The sequence below is a fragment of the Drosophila persimilis genome, unplaced genomic scaffold (genome assembly GCF_003286085.1).
Source record: "Drosophila persimilis strain 14011-0111.01,24,50 unplaced genomic scaffold, DperRS2 tig00000000-arrow-pilon, whole genome shotgun sequence".
Lineage (NCBI taxonomy): Eukaryota > Metazoa > Arthropoda > Insecta > Diptera > Drosophilidae > Drosophila > Drosophila persimilis.
In genome coordinates, this window is record NW_020825288.1 from 25,091,142 (window position 1) to 25,106,238 (window position 15,097).

The following is a 15,097-nucleotide window of genomic DNA, read 5'->3' on the forward strand; positions in this document are numbered from 1 at the left end:
AAAGAGCCAGCATGGATAGAGGGAGAAGGGAATACCGACCCTCTCACACCCGCAAGCAGAGGCCAGCAGCAGAAAGCTACAAAATAGCAGAGCGGCATATGGGTTGCAAAAAGGGGAAAAGCGTGCCCTGGCACGTACTATCCCGGGCCAGGCTCAGGAGAGATCTTCGAAATCGCAAATGGGACGGTTGGACCAACCAGGACTTCAAGCGGCGGACGAAGCGACCCGTTCACCCGCACACACGTGCGCCGGCTACTGCGTAGCTCTGGTCGACAGTAGACAGAGTAGAGTGAGTAGAGTGTGCCCCTCACATGATGATAATGATAAAATATTCAATTGATAAAATTGACAAAGAATAATCATATTTGAATTGAATTACTATAGGCATATAGGCAGAAGTGAAGCTGTTTTCTGATGCCTACACGAAGTACATAGGATTCGTCTTCATGAAGTCTGGAACAATCAAACGCTTTGCGTACTCCTCCTGTGGAGAACGGAACATGGTGGTGCTGGAAGAAAAGCGGTCAAGATATTAGTCAAGACGTTATCAGAACGAATATATGAAACAATAATAGTATTAATATCGCACCCAGTGAGGTAGACACGTCCACGTGCCGCAGCCAAATGTGCCAAATATGCCGGAGCCGGATAAGACACTGCGCGGTTGCAACGAGGAAACATGTGACAAAGATTGAATGTCAATTGCTGCAGTACATCAATATCCAAGTTGCCCGTATTCTCAATTACGTTGTAACGCGTCGGCTTGGCCGTCCCCTGATTCGCCTGATGGCTGACCATGAAGAACTCCATCTCATTGGGATGGACAATGGTGCGATCGACGACGGTTCCCGGATCGACATTGTTCAACTGGTTATATTGCGATGGAGCTCCGTTCGGAAAGAAGCGCGTATGATGCCGCTTAACTACAATGACGCAGCAAATCTTGGGTTTAATGTGCATCTGAAAGGCGAACGGTCGAGTAGCGATTGAAAATGACAACAAAATCTGGATGCAACGGTTCAAATTACCTTGCAGCAGGCCGCAGTAATTCCTCTCAACTCTTTACTTTTGATCTTGGGGTACTGACCATGGCTGACACCATCACGGTAATAGATGATGTGCTCGGGATAGGATTTCCGGAACTGATAATAAACACGCAAGTGCTCCAGGGTTATCGACTCCATGTCCTCGATCTCCTCCAGGGTAGAGCGTTGCAAGCGATATTGCATGTTATATGAAGCCCCGAATGGATCATGGGAGGCGGCAACACCCACCACACTGGGCATCTCCCACTGATCGGGCGACGGATGAGTCACATCGGCCCCCAAAAACATTGTGTTCTTTAACAGACAGCGCGGGTCATCCCTTAGCTTGTGATTAATACCGTTCAACTTGGAATTGACCTTAAGTAGAACGTTACCAATACACTGCGGGTTGCATTTACGCTCGACTGTGATTTGCTTGAGGCATTGCGTGAGAATGCCGTACTTCAGCTCAGCCTTTTGCTTGACGACATCATAAGAGCGCCCGACATTTGGTATAATAACGAACACCAAATCAAATTGATTTTTTTTGAAATCGTGGAAATGAGCATCTAGTTCACGTTCGTCCTTGTAATTCCGTTTGTCGGCTTTGGTATCCAGGCAAAGATTGACGGTGCGACTCTGCTGAAGAACCTGCGACGAAAATTAGTCGGATTAGGATCGGATCTGTTTGAAATGCTGCAATGCTGCAATGCTGCAAAACTTACCATCTTCTGAAGCTCGTCCACATACTGGTAGTTAATCTTACCGTAGAGTATGGCCCACTTATGTGGCTTTGGCTTGGGTTCAAAGAATTGCATCCGATCCATGCGCCACGAACCGTTCCTCACCGAAGCCAAATTGTTGTTTTTGTACTCAATCTGAGGCGCATTGAGCGTGCGTGTATTCACGACGATGAAGTCAGTGCCCAGGCGTATGCCAAAGTGGCTGATGGTCGGGTCTAAATTGTGCTTGAAATATTCCAGTAGGCGGACGATCTTGGCCTTCCTCTCGTTGGTTGACGTGGCAGCAAACTTAAGCATGGCCGCCACCCGAGCAGCAGTATCCTTGCGCTGCGATACGATACAGATACAGATGAAACAAATAAAAGCAGGAAGCTCCCCGCTGGGAGCTTGGGAGATTTTTAACTCACCTTCATTGTCTGTCCATCGTCAATGCGACATAGTTCGATAGGCAAATAAATGTGTTTCAACGGCGGCCCAACATGCAAGCAGAGAAGGTTCGGAAACTTTAAATCATACTTCCGAGACTTGAAGTACTTTGCAACGGTCGTTTCTTTCCCATCCAGCTCAAATGTCTGAGTGCTAGCCGGAGCCTTGGAAAGCCCGTTGACTCTGAAGACGCGAGGGGCGCTGCCAAAACAGGCAGGCGGGTCGTAAATTATATTAATGTCACTTAGGAATGACTCAATATCAGAACGCCTGTAGTCAAGATTTGTGCTTTTGTCAATTTTCTGCCTCTGATACTGCTCTATATAGTCAATGATCGACATGGCCTTCGGAAAGGCCTTGTGTGATATGTCCACATTAACAAACGGGCGATCGCCAAGCACGAATGTTTGATAGAGCCCAACCAGAGCTTCGTAGCCGTCTTTAAGATCAAAGGTGTTTCCGGGATCAGACCCTTTGAAGAAGGAGCGACCGGCGCGTCTAGCGGTGTTATGACAGGGAGCCGCCAACACAACCTCCAGACACTGCAAGGCTCGCATGGGCTTATCATAAATCTTGTCCTTCATGTAGCTGCAAAAATGGAAAACTGCACACATTCGGTTCAATTCGTTCAATTCGGTTCACTCACCTTCTTAGTGAGCTCAAATCGACTTCCGAGTCCTGTGTCTTCCTGAGCTCCACAGTGTAATTCAAGGTACGGCCGTGGCGATCTGTTACCTGGACGACAAGACGACAAGAGGACAAGAGGCAAGTTTCACTTCAAAAGCACATCAAACTCAGCGAAATATACAACACTTACCTTCATTTCTTGGCCCTGGGGGCTGCATTTTAGTTTCACAACTGAGTAGCACGATCCACGTCCATCATATGCGGCAATCGCACCGCCCAAATGTTCAACTCTGTACTGCTCAAAAGCCTGACGATAGAACTTCTTAGGACATACTGACGTGATCTTCACATCGTACTGATAGGCCACCGCAGGCATTTTATCCAAGTTAACTTCGAGATAATTAACAGATACTTGACCTGGTTTTCCCAAAGTTCCACGTTTCATGGTGGCTGCTGGGAGTGGCGGCACCACTTTTTGGGTCTGAGGGAGCAGATTCTGCAGATTCTGCAGAGGCTGCAGAGGCAGACCTCGGTTCTGGGCTCTTGGCCATTTTGGGAGTTCGTCTTGCGGTTTTGGTGGACCATAGCACTGGGAGCCTCCTTGGTGTTGTTCATTGTGGCCCTGAAGACGCCGTTGTACTGTCTGCTGTTGCTGGTTCTGTTTTTCTATAGGATCGCGGTGTTGTCCGCGCTGTTGTGGAAGTTGCTGCTGCCGCTGCTGCTGCTGCCGCTGCTGCTGCTGCCGCTGCTGCTGCTGCCGCTGCTGCTGCTGCTTTCCGCCCCAGCCTTCCCCGGCCTTATCGCGCCTCTTCTGACACCCCTGTGTCTGCCATTCTCCTTGCTCCTCTTCCTGCTTCTGCTTCTGCAAGCCAGAGGCGGCAGGACCTCCATACGGAGGGTGAGTAACCTTGTCTCCTTCCGCAGACGCACCTGTAGCTAAAGATTCGTGAAGAAGAGTGGAATAATTAATGGTAAGTAATCGATACACGGACCTGCGGTAACAAATTTAAAGCAAAACAAAATACCCTCAATGGACCGCGATTTATCAAGGTCACGGTTATTTTCTAACTAAATTTCAAAGCTTCATTGCTACCCACTTGAAATGGAAACCATCAAGTATGCCTTTGAGTAAAATGTCAAAATTTACTAAATATTTTTTTGTTAAATTCGAACGAAATATCGCCCTCTAGAGGTAGCTTTCTGATAGAAACATACCTAATTAAAACAAAAACGAAAAGTCGCGATTCATCTAGGGGTCTACTGCTATTTGGCTACATTCTGAGCAACGTATTTGGAGGCCGTATATGGCACATTCACAGAACACAGAACACAGAACTCAGGAAGGTCCAACTCATTGAAATTGCAACTCATTCCTCCCAAAACGTACATCTTAAAAGTAAACAACGTACAGCCAGGGTCGAAACAATCCTTCACTTACCTTTTACTTGATGCTCTTGGAGGGGCTTGCCGAAGTACCGCTCGATGGTTGGTTTGGTTGGTTTTTCGGCATTCGGTTTATATTCTAATCGGAATAAATGTATTTTATTAAACAAATTCGCATGGGTACTTTTTACTTTTCACTTTTCACTTTCAGTTTTGTATTTCACTCACTATTTTCCTTTCCCATTTTTATATTTTTATTTGTATTATTTTTATTTTTGTTGAATTTTATATCTGTTCCCGACGACTGAATTGTTTCGAATGACTGCAATATTTATTTCCTGTTTTCTGATGCCAAATTTTTTACTCGAAATATGTTTGACGTATAGCACTGTGCTGTGTGATCGATTCTAATAGTCTTGTAGTCGAATCTGGTAGTAAATGATTAATTTTCATTTGGTGTGCAGTTTCAACTATCCTAGAAATTCTCTAAATAACATTTTGTACACCGGGTACTCGAAGAGTTTTGGGATACGTAGGCTGCTATTTATATTTCAGACCTAACAATAAACGAGGGGGAACGTTGTGAGTTGCTGCGGAGACCGCAACTCTACAGTTATACCCGACTGATACCCGAAAATCAGTCTGAGCGTGACGTCGGGCGCTGCGTAGCCACTGCTATAAAAATGATCCGATCTAATCCAAATTCAGCGATCTGATAGATATGGTCATTCTCTATGATTCTGCGTTTTTAGTTTTCTCGAATCTGCAATATTGTAGACGCAACAGATTTTTGTCCTTTGTTGTGAAGGAACGGGGTGGGGCGATGTTTTGAGATATACTTTTTATACTGAGGTCTAACAGAAGTGCGGATACCAAATTTGATTACTCTAGCCTTAATAGTCTCTGAGATTTTTGGATGCCCCAGATTTTCGTCCTTTCGGCATAAGCTCTAGTATTACAAATTTTAAGTTTGGCAGCTGTACTTAGACCCTCCTCACCTTAACTCCTGCTCGAAACATCTCGAAACATCTTGTAAAGACATCTAAGCCATCCCCATATTTCGACACCCAATGTTCGTTTGTCCCCTCCATATGTCTGTATGTACCTAGGGTTACATTTTTGTTGACAAAACCATATCAAATAAATTATCCAATAAAGAAGAAGGCAAAATATCAGAATATTGTAAAAAATTGATTCATTTATCTTATCAAATTATGTGTTCAGTGCTTGGATCTTAGCTAGCTAGTAGTATTACTCCGAATATTAAAGTCAAGTAAAAAATATATCCAAAAATGGATATTCTAAACGAATCTGTTGCTCTCGGCGTCGATTTAATTATTTTAGGCATCTGCGTACGTGAATATATGTACAACAAGAGGGTTGCAGGACTATTAAAGACTGCACCGCAATACAACATCGATGGAGATCTCAAATCCATTGTTGAACGGCAACAGACCAAAAGTATACCATATGCGGTGATCCGGGGTACTGTCACGCCCATTGGCGTGCCCTTGCGCAGCTCGCTGGTTCCCAGTGTCAGCGGAGTGCTGCAGATTGTGAAGCTCCACGAGCACCGGATATCCCGGGGCTTTTCCGGCTTGTGGATGGAACAGTGCAAGCTTCTGCATAAATCTACCAACGAGATGCCCTTCGAGTTGCGCAGTCAAGAGCATGGCGTGGAGATTGTGGATGTCCTGAGCGCAGCTGTTCTTGATGTGGACGTTGTCTACGACAGCTACGAGCCCTCTACACTCTCCGCCTTTGACCACATCTTCGGATTCTTCAGTGGCGTACGACAAAAAGGCATCCAGACCACGGAGGAAGTTCTGCGCGAGGGCAGCTTCCTGACAGCCATCGGAAAGCTAGAGCTGGATGGAAACTCATTGCGTATGCAACCTTCACCGGAAGGATCAGACCCTTTGAAGAAGGAGCGACCGGCGCGTCTAGCGGTGTTATGACAGGGAGCCGCCAACACAACCTCCAGACACTGCAAGGCTCGCATGGGCTTATCATAAATCTTGTCCTTCATGTAGCTGCAAAAATGGAAAACTGCACACATTCGGTTCAATTCGTTCAATTCGGTTCACTCACCTTCTTAGTGAGCTCAAATCGACTTCCGAGTCCTGTGTCTTCCTGAGCTCCACACCTGGACGACAAGAGGACAAGAGGACAAGAGGCAAGTTTCACTTCAAAAGCACATCAAACTCAGCGAAATATACAACACTTACCTTCATTTCTTGGCCCTGGGGGCTGCATTTTAGTTTCACAACTGAGTAGCACGATCCACGTCCATCATATGCGGCAATCGCACCGCCCAAATGTTCAACTCTGTACTGCTCAAAAGCCTGACGATAGAACTTCTTAGGACATACTGACGTGATCTTCACATCGTACTGATAGGCCACCGCAGGCATTTTATCCAAGTTAACTTCGAGATAATTAACAGATACTTGACCTGGTTTTCCCAAAGTTCCACGTTTCATGGTGCCTGCTGGGAGTGGCGGCACCACTTTTTGGGTCTGAGGGAGCAGATTCTGCAGATTCTGCAGAGGCTGCAGAGGCAGACCTCGGTTCTGGGCTCTTGGCCATTTTGGGAGTTCGTCTTGCGGTTTTGGTGGACCATAGCACTGGGAGCCTCCTTGGTGTTGTTCATTGTGGCCCTGAAGACGCCGTTGTACTGTCTGCTGTTGCTGGTTCTGTTTTTCTATAGGATCGCGGTGTTGTCCGCGCTGTTGTGGAAGTCGCTGCTGCCGCTGCTGCTGCTGCCGCTGCTGCTGCTGCTGCTTTCCGCCCCAGCCTTCCCCGGCCTTATCGCGCCTCTTCTGACACCCCTGTGTCTGCCATTCTCCTTGCTCCTCTTCCTGCTTCTGCTTCTGCTTCTGCAAGCCAGAGGCGGCAGGACCTCCATACGGAGGGTGAGTAACCTTGTCTCCTTCCGCAGACGCACCTGTAGCTAAAGATTCGTGAAGAAGAGTGGAATAATTAATGGTAAGTAATCGATACACGGACCTGCGCTAGCAAATCTAAAGCAAAACAAAATACCCTCAATGGACCGCGATTTATCAAGGTCACGGTTATTTTCTAACTAAATTTCAAAGCTTCATTGCTACCCACTTGAAATGGAAACCATCAAGTATGCCTTTGAGTAAAATGTCAGAATTTACTAAATATTTTTTTGTTAAATTCGAACGAAATATCGCCCCCTAATTAAAACAAAAACGAAAAGTCGCGATTCATCTAGGGGTCTACTGCTATTTGGCTACATTCTGAGCAACGTATTTGGAGGCCGTATATGGCACATTCACAGAACACAGAACACAGAACTCAGGAAGGTCCAACTCATTGAAATTGCAACTCATTCCTCCCAAAACGTACATCTTAAAAGTAAACAACGTACAGCCAGGGTCGAAACAATCCTTCACTTACCTTTTACTTGATGCTCTTGGAGGGGCTTGCCGAAGTACCGCTCGATGGTTGGTTTGGTTGGTTTTTCGGCATTCGGTTTATATTCTAATCGGAATAAATGTATTTTATTAAACAAATTCGCATGGGTACTTTTTACTTTTCACTTTTCACTTTCAGTTTTGTATTTCACTCACTATTTTCCTTTCCCATTTTTATATTTTTATTTGTATTATTTTTATTTTTGTTGAATTTTATATCTGTTCCCGACGACTGAATTGTTTCGAATGACTGCAATATTTATTTCCTGTTTTCTGATGCCAAACTTTTTACTCGAAATATGTTTGACGTATAGCACTGTGCTGTGTGATCGATTCTAATAGTCTTGGAGTCGAATCTGGTAGTAAATGATTAATTTTCATTTGGTGTGCAGTTTCAACTATCCTAGAAATTCTCTAAATAACATTTTGTACACCGGGTACTCGAAGAGTTTTGGGATACGTAGGCTGCTATTTATATTTCAGACCTAACAATAAACGAGGGGGAACGTTGTGAGTTGCTGCGGAGACCGCAACTCTACAGTTATACCCGACTGATACCCGAAAATCAGTCTGAGCGTGACGTCGGGCGCTGCGTAGCCACTGCTATAAAAATGATCCGATCTAATCCAAATTCAGCGATCTGATAGATATGGTCATTCTCTATGATTCTGCGTTTTTAGTTTTCTCGAATCTGCAATATTGTAGACGCAACAGATTTTTGTCCTTTGTTGTGAAGGAACGGGGTGGGGCGATGTTTTGAGATATACTTTTTATACTGAGGTCTAACAGAAGTGCGGATACCAAATTTGATTACTCTAGCCTTAATAGTCTCTGAGATTTTTGGATGCCCCAGATTTTCGTCCTTTCGGCATAAGCTCTAGTATTACAAATTTTAAGTTTGGCAGCTGTACTTAGACCCTCCTCACCTTAACTCCTGCTCGAAACATCTCGAAACATCTTGTAAAGACATCTAAGCCATCCCCATATTTCGACACCCAATGTTCGTTTGTCCCCTCCATATGTCTGTATGTACCTAGGGTTACATTTTTGTTGACAAAACCATATCAAATAAATTATCCAATAAAGAAGAAGGCAAAATATCAGAATATTGTAAAAAATTGATTCATTTATCTTATCAAATTATGTGTTCAGTGCTTGGATCTTAGCTAGCTAGTAGTATTACTCCGAATATTAAAGTCAAGTAAAAAATATATCCAAAAATGGATATTCTAAACGAATCTGTTGCTCTCGGCGTCGATTTAATTATTTTAGGCATCTGCGTACGTGAATATATGTACAACAAGAGGGTTGCAGGACTATTAAAGACTGCACCGCAATACAACATCGATGGAGATCTCAAATCCATTGTTGAACGGCAACAGACCAAAAGTATACCATATGCGGTGATCCGGGGTACTGTCACGCCCATTGGCGTGCCCTTGCGCAGCTCGCTGGTTCCCAGTGTCAGCGGAGTGCTGCAGATTGTGAAGCTCCACGAGCACCGGATATCCCGGGGCTTTTCCGGCTTGTGGATGGAACAGTGCAAGCTTCTGCATAAATCTACCAACGAGATGCCCTTCGAGTTGCGCAGTCAAGAGCATGGCGTGGAGATTGTGGATGTCCTGAGCGCAGCTGTTCTTGATGTGGACGTTGTCTACGACAGCTACGAGCCCTCTACACTCTCCGCCTTTGACCACATCTTCGGATTCTTCAGTGGCGTACGACAAAAAGGCATCCAGACCACGGAGGAAGTTCTGCGCGAGGGCAGCTTCCTGACAGCCATCGGAAAGCTAGAGCTGGATGGAAACTCATTGCGTATGCAACCTTCACCGGAAGGATCAGACCCTTTGAAGAAGGAGCGACCGGCGCGTCTAGCGGTGTTATGACAGGGAGCCGCCAACACAACCTCCAGACACTGCAAGGCTCGCATGGGCTTATCATAAATCTTGTCCTTCATGTAGCTGCAAAAATGGAAAACTGCACACATTCGGTTCAATTCGTTCAATTCGGTTCACTCACCTTCTTAGTGAGCTCAAATCGACTTCCGAGTCCTGTGTCTTCCTGAGCTCCACAGTGTAATTCAAGGTACGGCCGTGGCGATCTGTTACCTGGACGACAAGACGACAAGAGGACAAGAGGACAAGAGGACAAGAGGCAAGTTTCACTTCAAAAGCACATCAAACTCAGCGAAATATACAACACTTACCTTCATTTCTTGGCCCTGGGGGCTGCATTTTAGTTTCACAACTGAGTAGCACGATCCACGTCCATCATATGCGGCAATCGCACCGCCCAAATGTTCAACTCTGTACTGCTCAAAAGCCTGACGATAGAACTTCTTAGGACATACTGACGTGATCTTCACATCGTACTGATAGGCCACCGCAGGCATTTTATCCAAGTTAACTTCGAGATAATTAACAGATACTTGACCTGGTTTTCCCAAAGTTCCACGTTTCATGGTGCCTGCTGGGAGTGGCGGCACCACTTTTTGGGTCTGAGGGAGCAGATTCTGCAGAGGCTGCAGAGGCAGACCTCGGTTCTGGGCTCTTGGCCATTTTGGGAGTTCGTCTTGCGGTTTTGGTGGACCATAGCACTGGGAGCCTCCTTGGTGTTGTTCATTGTGGCCCTGAAGACGCCGTTGTACTGTCTGCTGTTGCTGGTTCTGTTTTTCTATAGGATCGCGGTGTTGTCCGCGCTGTTGTGGAAGTCGCTGCTGCCGCTGCTGCTGCTGCCGCTGCTGCTGCTGCTGCTTTCCGCCCCAGCCTTCCCCGGCCTTATCGCGCCTCTTCTGACACCCCTGTGTCTGCCATTCTCCTTGCTCCTCTTCCTGCTTCTGCTTCTGCTTCTGCAAGCCAGAGGCGGCAGGACCTCCATACGGAGGGTGAGTAACCTTGTCTCCTTCCGCAGACGCACCTGTAGCTAAAGATTCGTGAAGAAGAGTGGAATAATTAATGGTAAGTAATCGATACACGGACCTGCGCTAGCAAATCTAAAGCAAAACTAAATACCGCGATACCTCAATGGACCGCGATTTATCAAGGTCACGGTTATTTTCTAACTAAATTTCAAAGCTTCATTGCTACCCACTTGAAATGGAAACCATCAAGTATGCCTTTGAGTAAAATGTCAAAATTTACTAAATATTTTTTTGTTAAATTCGAACGAAATATCGCCCTCTAGAGGTAGCTTTCTGATAGAAACATACCTAATTAAAACAAAAACGAAAAGTCGCGATTCATCTAGGGGTCTACTGCTATTTGGCTACATTCTGAGCAACGTATTTGGAGGCCGTATATGGCACATTCACAGAACACAGAACACAGAACTCAGGAAGGTCCAACTCATTGAAATTGCAACTCATTCCTCCCAAAACGTACATCTTAAAAGTAAACAACGTACAGCCAGGGTCGAAACAATCCTTCACTTACCTTTTACTTGATGCTCTTGGAGGGGCTTGCCGAAGTACCGCTCGATGGTTGGTTTGGTTGGTTTTTCGGCATTCGGTTTATATTCTAATCGGAATAAATTTATTTTATTAAACAAATTCGCATGGGTACTTTTTACTTTTCACTTTTCACTTTCAGTTTTGTATTTCACTCACTATTTTCCTTTCCCATTTTTATATTTTTATTTGTATTATTTTTATTTTTGTTGAATTTTATATCTGTTCCCGACGACTGAATTGTTTCGAATGACTGCAATATTTATTTCCTGTTTTCTGATGCCAAATTTTTTACTCGAAATATGTTTGACGTATAGCACTGTGCTGTGTGATCGATTCTAATAGTCTTGGAGTCGAATCTGGTAGTAAATGATTAATTTTCATTTGGTGTGCAGTTTCAACTATCCTAGAAATTCTCTAAATAACATTTTGTATACCGGGTACTAGAAGAGTTTAGGGATACGTAGGCTGCTATTTATATTTCAGACCTAACAATAAAAAATGAACTTAGGCGCTGGAAAATGGGTTTATTTATTTTTGTAATATTTTCCATGAAGGCCTTTGGGGCCCTTGGATCACTTTAAGACATCCACATTTCTATTGCTGATTTTGCCGTTCTCCACGCTGCTGTAGGGCGCCAGAAGTGGCGGAGCTTGTGGATGGAGTGGGAGAGCCGTGGGCGGAGGTGGGGCTCCAGTGAGTTGATTAGGTCTGTACTGACCGCCGGTACAACAGCAGCTGCTTATTATTTTATTGAAAAACGAACAAAGTGCATCGCTTAGAACTGAAGGGCAGAGTACAACTTTACGGGGAGTCACTTCAAGAGTTCGCGACAGACAAAGAGCGACTCTCACACCAGACTTATAATGATGCCCCCACCGACTTTCTGGAGAGATGCAAAGTCAATGGTTTTATAGACGGTATCAAGGACTTAGAGACACGCCGCTCAATGCTACTGATGCAGAGAAAGCGTATGAGGAAGCGTTCAGTCAACCATTGACCTTTGAAACATCACTATTGATGCATATGCCGTCCGTCACCAAAAGTGCCCACTGTACAAACTGAAGTGATTAATGGTATTCGACCGGAAACAACCCAATGACAAGGAGAACTCGACACAGGTGAATCTCATTCTATAATCAAGAGAGGTACTTAATACTTACAGGCAATGTAGAGCCTCTGAACGGCTACAGGTGATGAGGTGATGAAAAAATATCTTAGAATTGCACATATGAGAATTTCGAACAGTATGTTATGTTGCTGATATCGGATTTCATGATCCGTTACGGCTTGCGCTTAAGGTAGCTGGAAGTCCTGCTCTGGTAAAAAGCGGACAATCTTTGGTGAACGGATCGAGAAAGAAGGACTACAGCTCAATCCAGAGAAATGCAAATTTTTCCATCTAGTACATACAGAAGTACTGATTAAGACAAACTACTTTGTCACAAGAAGAGGACTATAAGTACCATAAGTACTATACTACCACCGGCAACAATTTCTACAGTTCAAGGGTCCAGAAGAACAGATCGCCTAATCGATAAGGCGGTTGAATGTTCACGGTCTGAACTTAAAGAAAGCATAATAGACATTCAACCAATGAATGCTCTTCCTGCAGATGAGTGGACAGATGACGAAGTCTGTAAATATCAAGAAGACGATGAGGACCTCGCAATACTTATACATAGAGGGCCAAGAACATAATAGAAGGCCAACTCGGGATGAGATGACAAATAAAAGTCCTGTTGCAAAGGCATATTGGGCTCAGTGGATTGAACCTCAAAAACAGACGTCTATACCGAATTCGGGAAGCGATAAACGATTTATTGGTATTACCAAAGAAACGAAACAGAGCAGTCATTGAAGAATACCACAATGGCGGTAGTGGTGCACACTTGGGCTTTAGTAGGAAAAATGCAAAGCGAAACTAAACGAAATACATCTCGAGAGACTGGCACCTTATCATGGAGGAGACTAGGAACTTATTCGGGACGAAAAAGCTATAGTTTAATGAAAATAGTCTGTCGAGCTCGAAACAGCTGTCGAAAGAGAGACGTATGTATATTCAAAGGTACTAATACTAATACTAGTACCAATAGTTCATAGCATATTATTGACCAATTGCTTTCAAACTGTGCTCAACTCGCGCAAATCGGCAGTTTGCCACCCGGAAAAAACACAGCACTCGGACTGAACACATGTTCAACATTGCCAGCCCGTTCGAATCATTTGAATTTATTCAGACAGGTGGTAGGGCCGAAAATGAGTGACAACGGAAACATGTTCGCCGGCCTGACAGGCGCTCTGATTGATCGCCAACATTTTACTAAAGAATAGATTTGAATAAAACCATTAGTTATTTGATTTTAAAACTTTTTTTGTTTATTTTTAAGTTCTTTGTTGTTTTTTTTTTGTCTTCTAATATGTATATTTTCTCTTCTTTTCTGGTGTTTTTTTTTGTGTGTTTTGGAAAGAAAAGAAAAGTACCTAACAAAATTTGTGTTTTTATTTACTTACAAAAATTAAATTACAATTATAAAGAGATTGTGGTTTTTTCTGTTGGGTTTCTCTTTCCGTGTTTATTTGTTGTTGCTTCTTTATACAATTTCATGATTTGTTGGTTTTTTGTTGCTTTTAATGGTTTAGTTTAACTTCTAGGCGAGAGTTTAAATAGGTAAAATAGGTATTTATTTATGTACTTGTAGTTGACTCTGTTAAGTGGTTTGCTTGTGGGATGATTTGGCTTCTAGTATGAACAAACTGCTATTGGGCCCATGTTGTGTTGTGTGTTGGTGTGTTGGTGTTTATAGCTTAAATTGTATAACAATAACAAATTATTATGGTACAATAGTTTTAGCTTTAATAATAATAATTTAAAAATCAATCCATGCAGGCCAATGAACAAATTACAGAAGAGACAACGGCTGAGTAGAGTGAAGGGGGGGGTTTCATGCGTAACTAAAAACTGTTTTAAGGGGGAGTTCTTCAGAGAGAAGTGGGGCCCAAGTTGTGTGTCTTCTTAATCTTCTTGCTCTGTTGGAAATTTTGAGGCAAATTTCAACATTCGTATTTTTTTTACAATTTGAAATTGATTTTCATTTTATTGTTTAGGTTCTATATATATATATAGATTTTATATATATTACTAGGTTTGTTTTCTTTTTAAAAATTATGTGTGTGTGTGTGGTGTTTTTGTTTTTTTTAGTAATTTACAGACAGTTCTAGTCCGAAATAGGTTCCTGGATGAGAGTAGGAAGTATTCGAACTTATATAAACGTGTATATCGTGTTGCCTATTCTTATACCGCTTATTCCTGATTCTCCTTCTTGCATATTTGTTTAAAGGCTAAAATTGAAATGTTGGTTTTTATAAAATGTTTGCTTATTTTTCTTTTGTGAGGCTGAGTTTTCTTCGTAGAGTAGGTTTTTTTTTTTGCTTAAATTAGTTTTGGGTTATAAATTTAAATGTATAACTTTACGCTTAAAACTTTACACACAACTTAGTTTCATTAAGTTTGCTGATTTTTGTTTTCTCTTATATATTTTGTTTTTTTTTTTTTGTGTTTTGTAGTTTTTGCAATTTATATAATTTAATAATAAATTTGTAATGTGCTGGTTTTGTTTTTGCTTTTTTCTTTTGTTTGCCATTTTTTGTATATAATTTTAAATTATAAACACCCCCAGAATCCCAGAATTTTGTATATATATTTTATGATATATATGTGTGTTTGTGTGTGTGTGTGGGGATGTGTCTCCTCTTAGGGTTCGTAGGGTTCGGAACCGAAGTCAAACAGACGATCGATACCCTCGTTTGCATTGAGCGCATACGGATACTCATTATCATCCGGCGGATTGATGGACACAAAGGCCATATCATGGCTGAAGTCTGTAAAGAAAAGTTGTATGTAAATATCAGAACTTATTTCAAAGCGATTTCGGTTCCCTTCAGTATATTCAGTATTAACACATATATAGACAGAGAGATAGAGTAGATATAGCGAGGCGAGGC

General features: G+C 43.1%; 4 protein-coding genes across 6 annotated transcripts in view; 1 reads left to right on the forward strand and 3 right to left on the reverse strand.

Moving 5' to 3' along the window:
- Positions 1–340: 340 nt before the first annotated feature.
- Positions 341–6,534, reverse strand: LOC6591478 (protein argonaute-2). Of its 2 annotated transcripts, XM_002017433.2 has the most exons (9): positions 4,433–4,447; positions 4,260–4,343; positions 3,012–3,757; positions 2,841–2,929; positions 2,176–2,782; positions 1,751–2,095; positions 1,029–1,676; positions 590–960; positions 341–509 (listed from the first exon to the last, which is right to left on the reverse strand). In XM_002017433.2, exons 3-9 carry the CDS (start codon positions 3,264–3,266, stop codon positions 419–421), a joined length of 2,406 nt encoding a protein of 801 aa, XP_002017469.2. In that variant the 5' UTR covers positions 3,267–3,757; positions 4,260–4,343; positions 4,433–4,447; the 3' UTR covers positions 341–418. The 2 variants fall into 2 exon arrangements, with proteins under 2 accessions (XP_002017469.2, XP_026851080.1); XM_026995279.1 differs by lacking the exons at positions 2,841–2,929; positions 3,012–3,757; positions 4,260–4,343; positions 4,433–4,447 and adding exons at positions 6,121–6,237; positions 6,296–6,350; positions 6,433–6,534 and having other exon boundaries at positions 2,176–2,665.
- LOC6591479 (mitochondrial E3 ubiquitin protein ligase 1) lies at positions 5,401–6,162 on the forward strand. Its single transcript, XM_002017434.2, has one exon. The coding sequence runs from the start codon at positions 5,497–5,499 to the stop codon at positions 6,160–6,162; it is 666 nt and encodes a 221-aa protein (XP_002017470.1). The 5' UTR covers positions 5,401–5,496.
- A 2,706-nt stretch (positions 6,535–9,240) lies between the features above and the next one.
- On the reverse strand, positions 9,241–11,267 carry LOC6591451 (protein argonaute-2). Its single transcript, XM_002017437.2, has 5 exons — positions 11,252–11,267; positions 11,079–11,162; positions 9,854–10,569; positions 9,667–9,755; positions 9,241–9,608 (listed from the first exon to the last, which is right to left on the reverse strand). Exons 1-5 carry the CDS (start codon positions 11,265–11,267, stop codon positions 9,311–9,313), a joined length of 1,203 nt encoding a protein of 400 aa, XP_002017473.1. The 3' UTR covers positions 9,241–9,310.
- A 3,438-nt stretch (positions 11,268–14,705) lies between these two features.
- Positions 14,706–15,097, reverse strand: part of LOC6591452 (transcription factor E2f1) — a 41,772-nt gene continuing 41,380 nt past the window's right edge. For both annotated transcript variants that reach the window (XM_026995277.1, XM_026995278.1), the window contains one exon: positions 14,706–14,974. In XM_026995277.1, the coding sequence (XP_026851078.1) occupies positions 14,847–14,974 (128 nt within the window). In that variant the 3' untranslated portion in view covers positions 14,706–14,846. The remainder of the gene's footprint in view (positions 14,975–15,097) is intronic.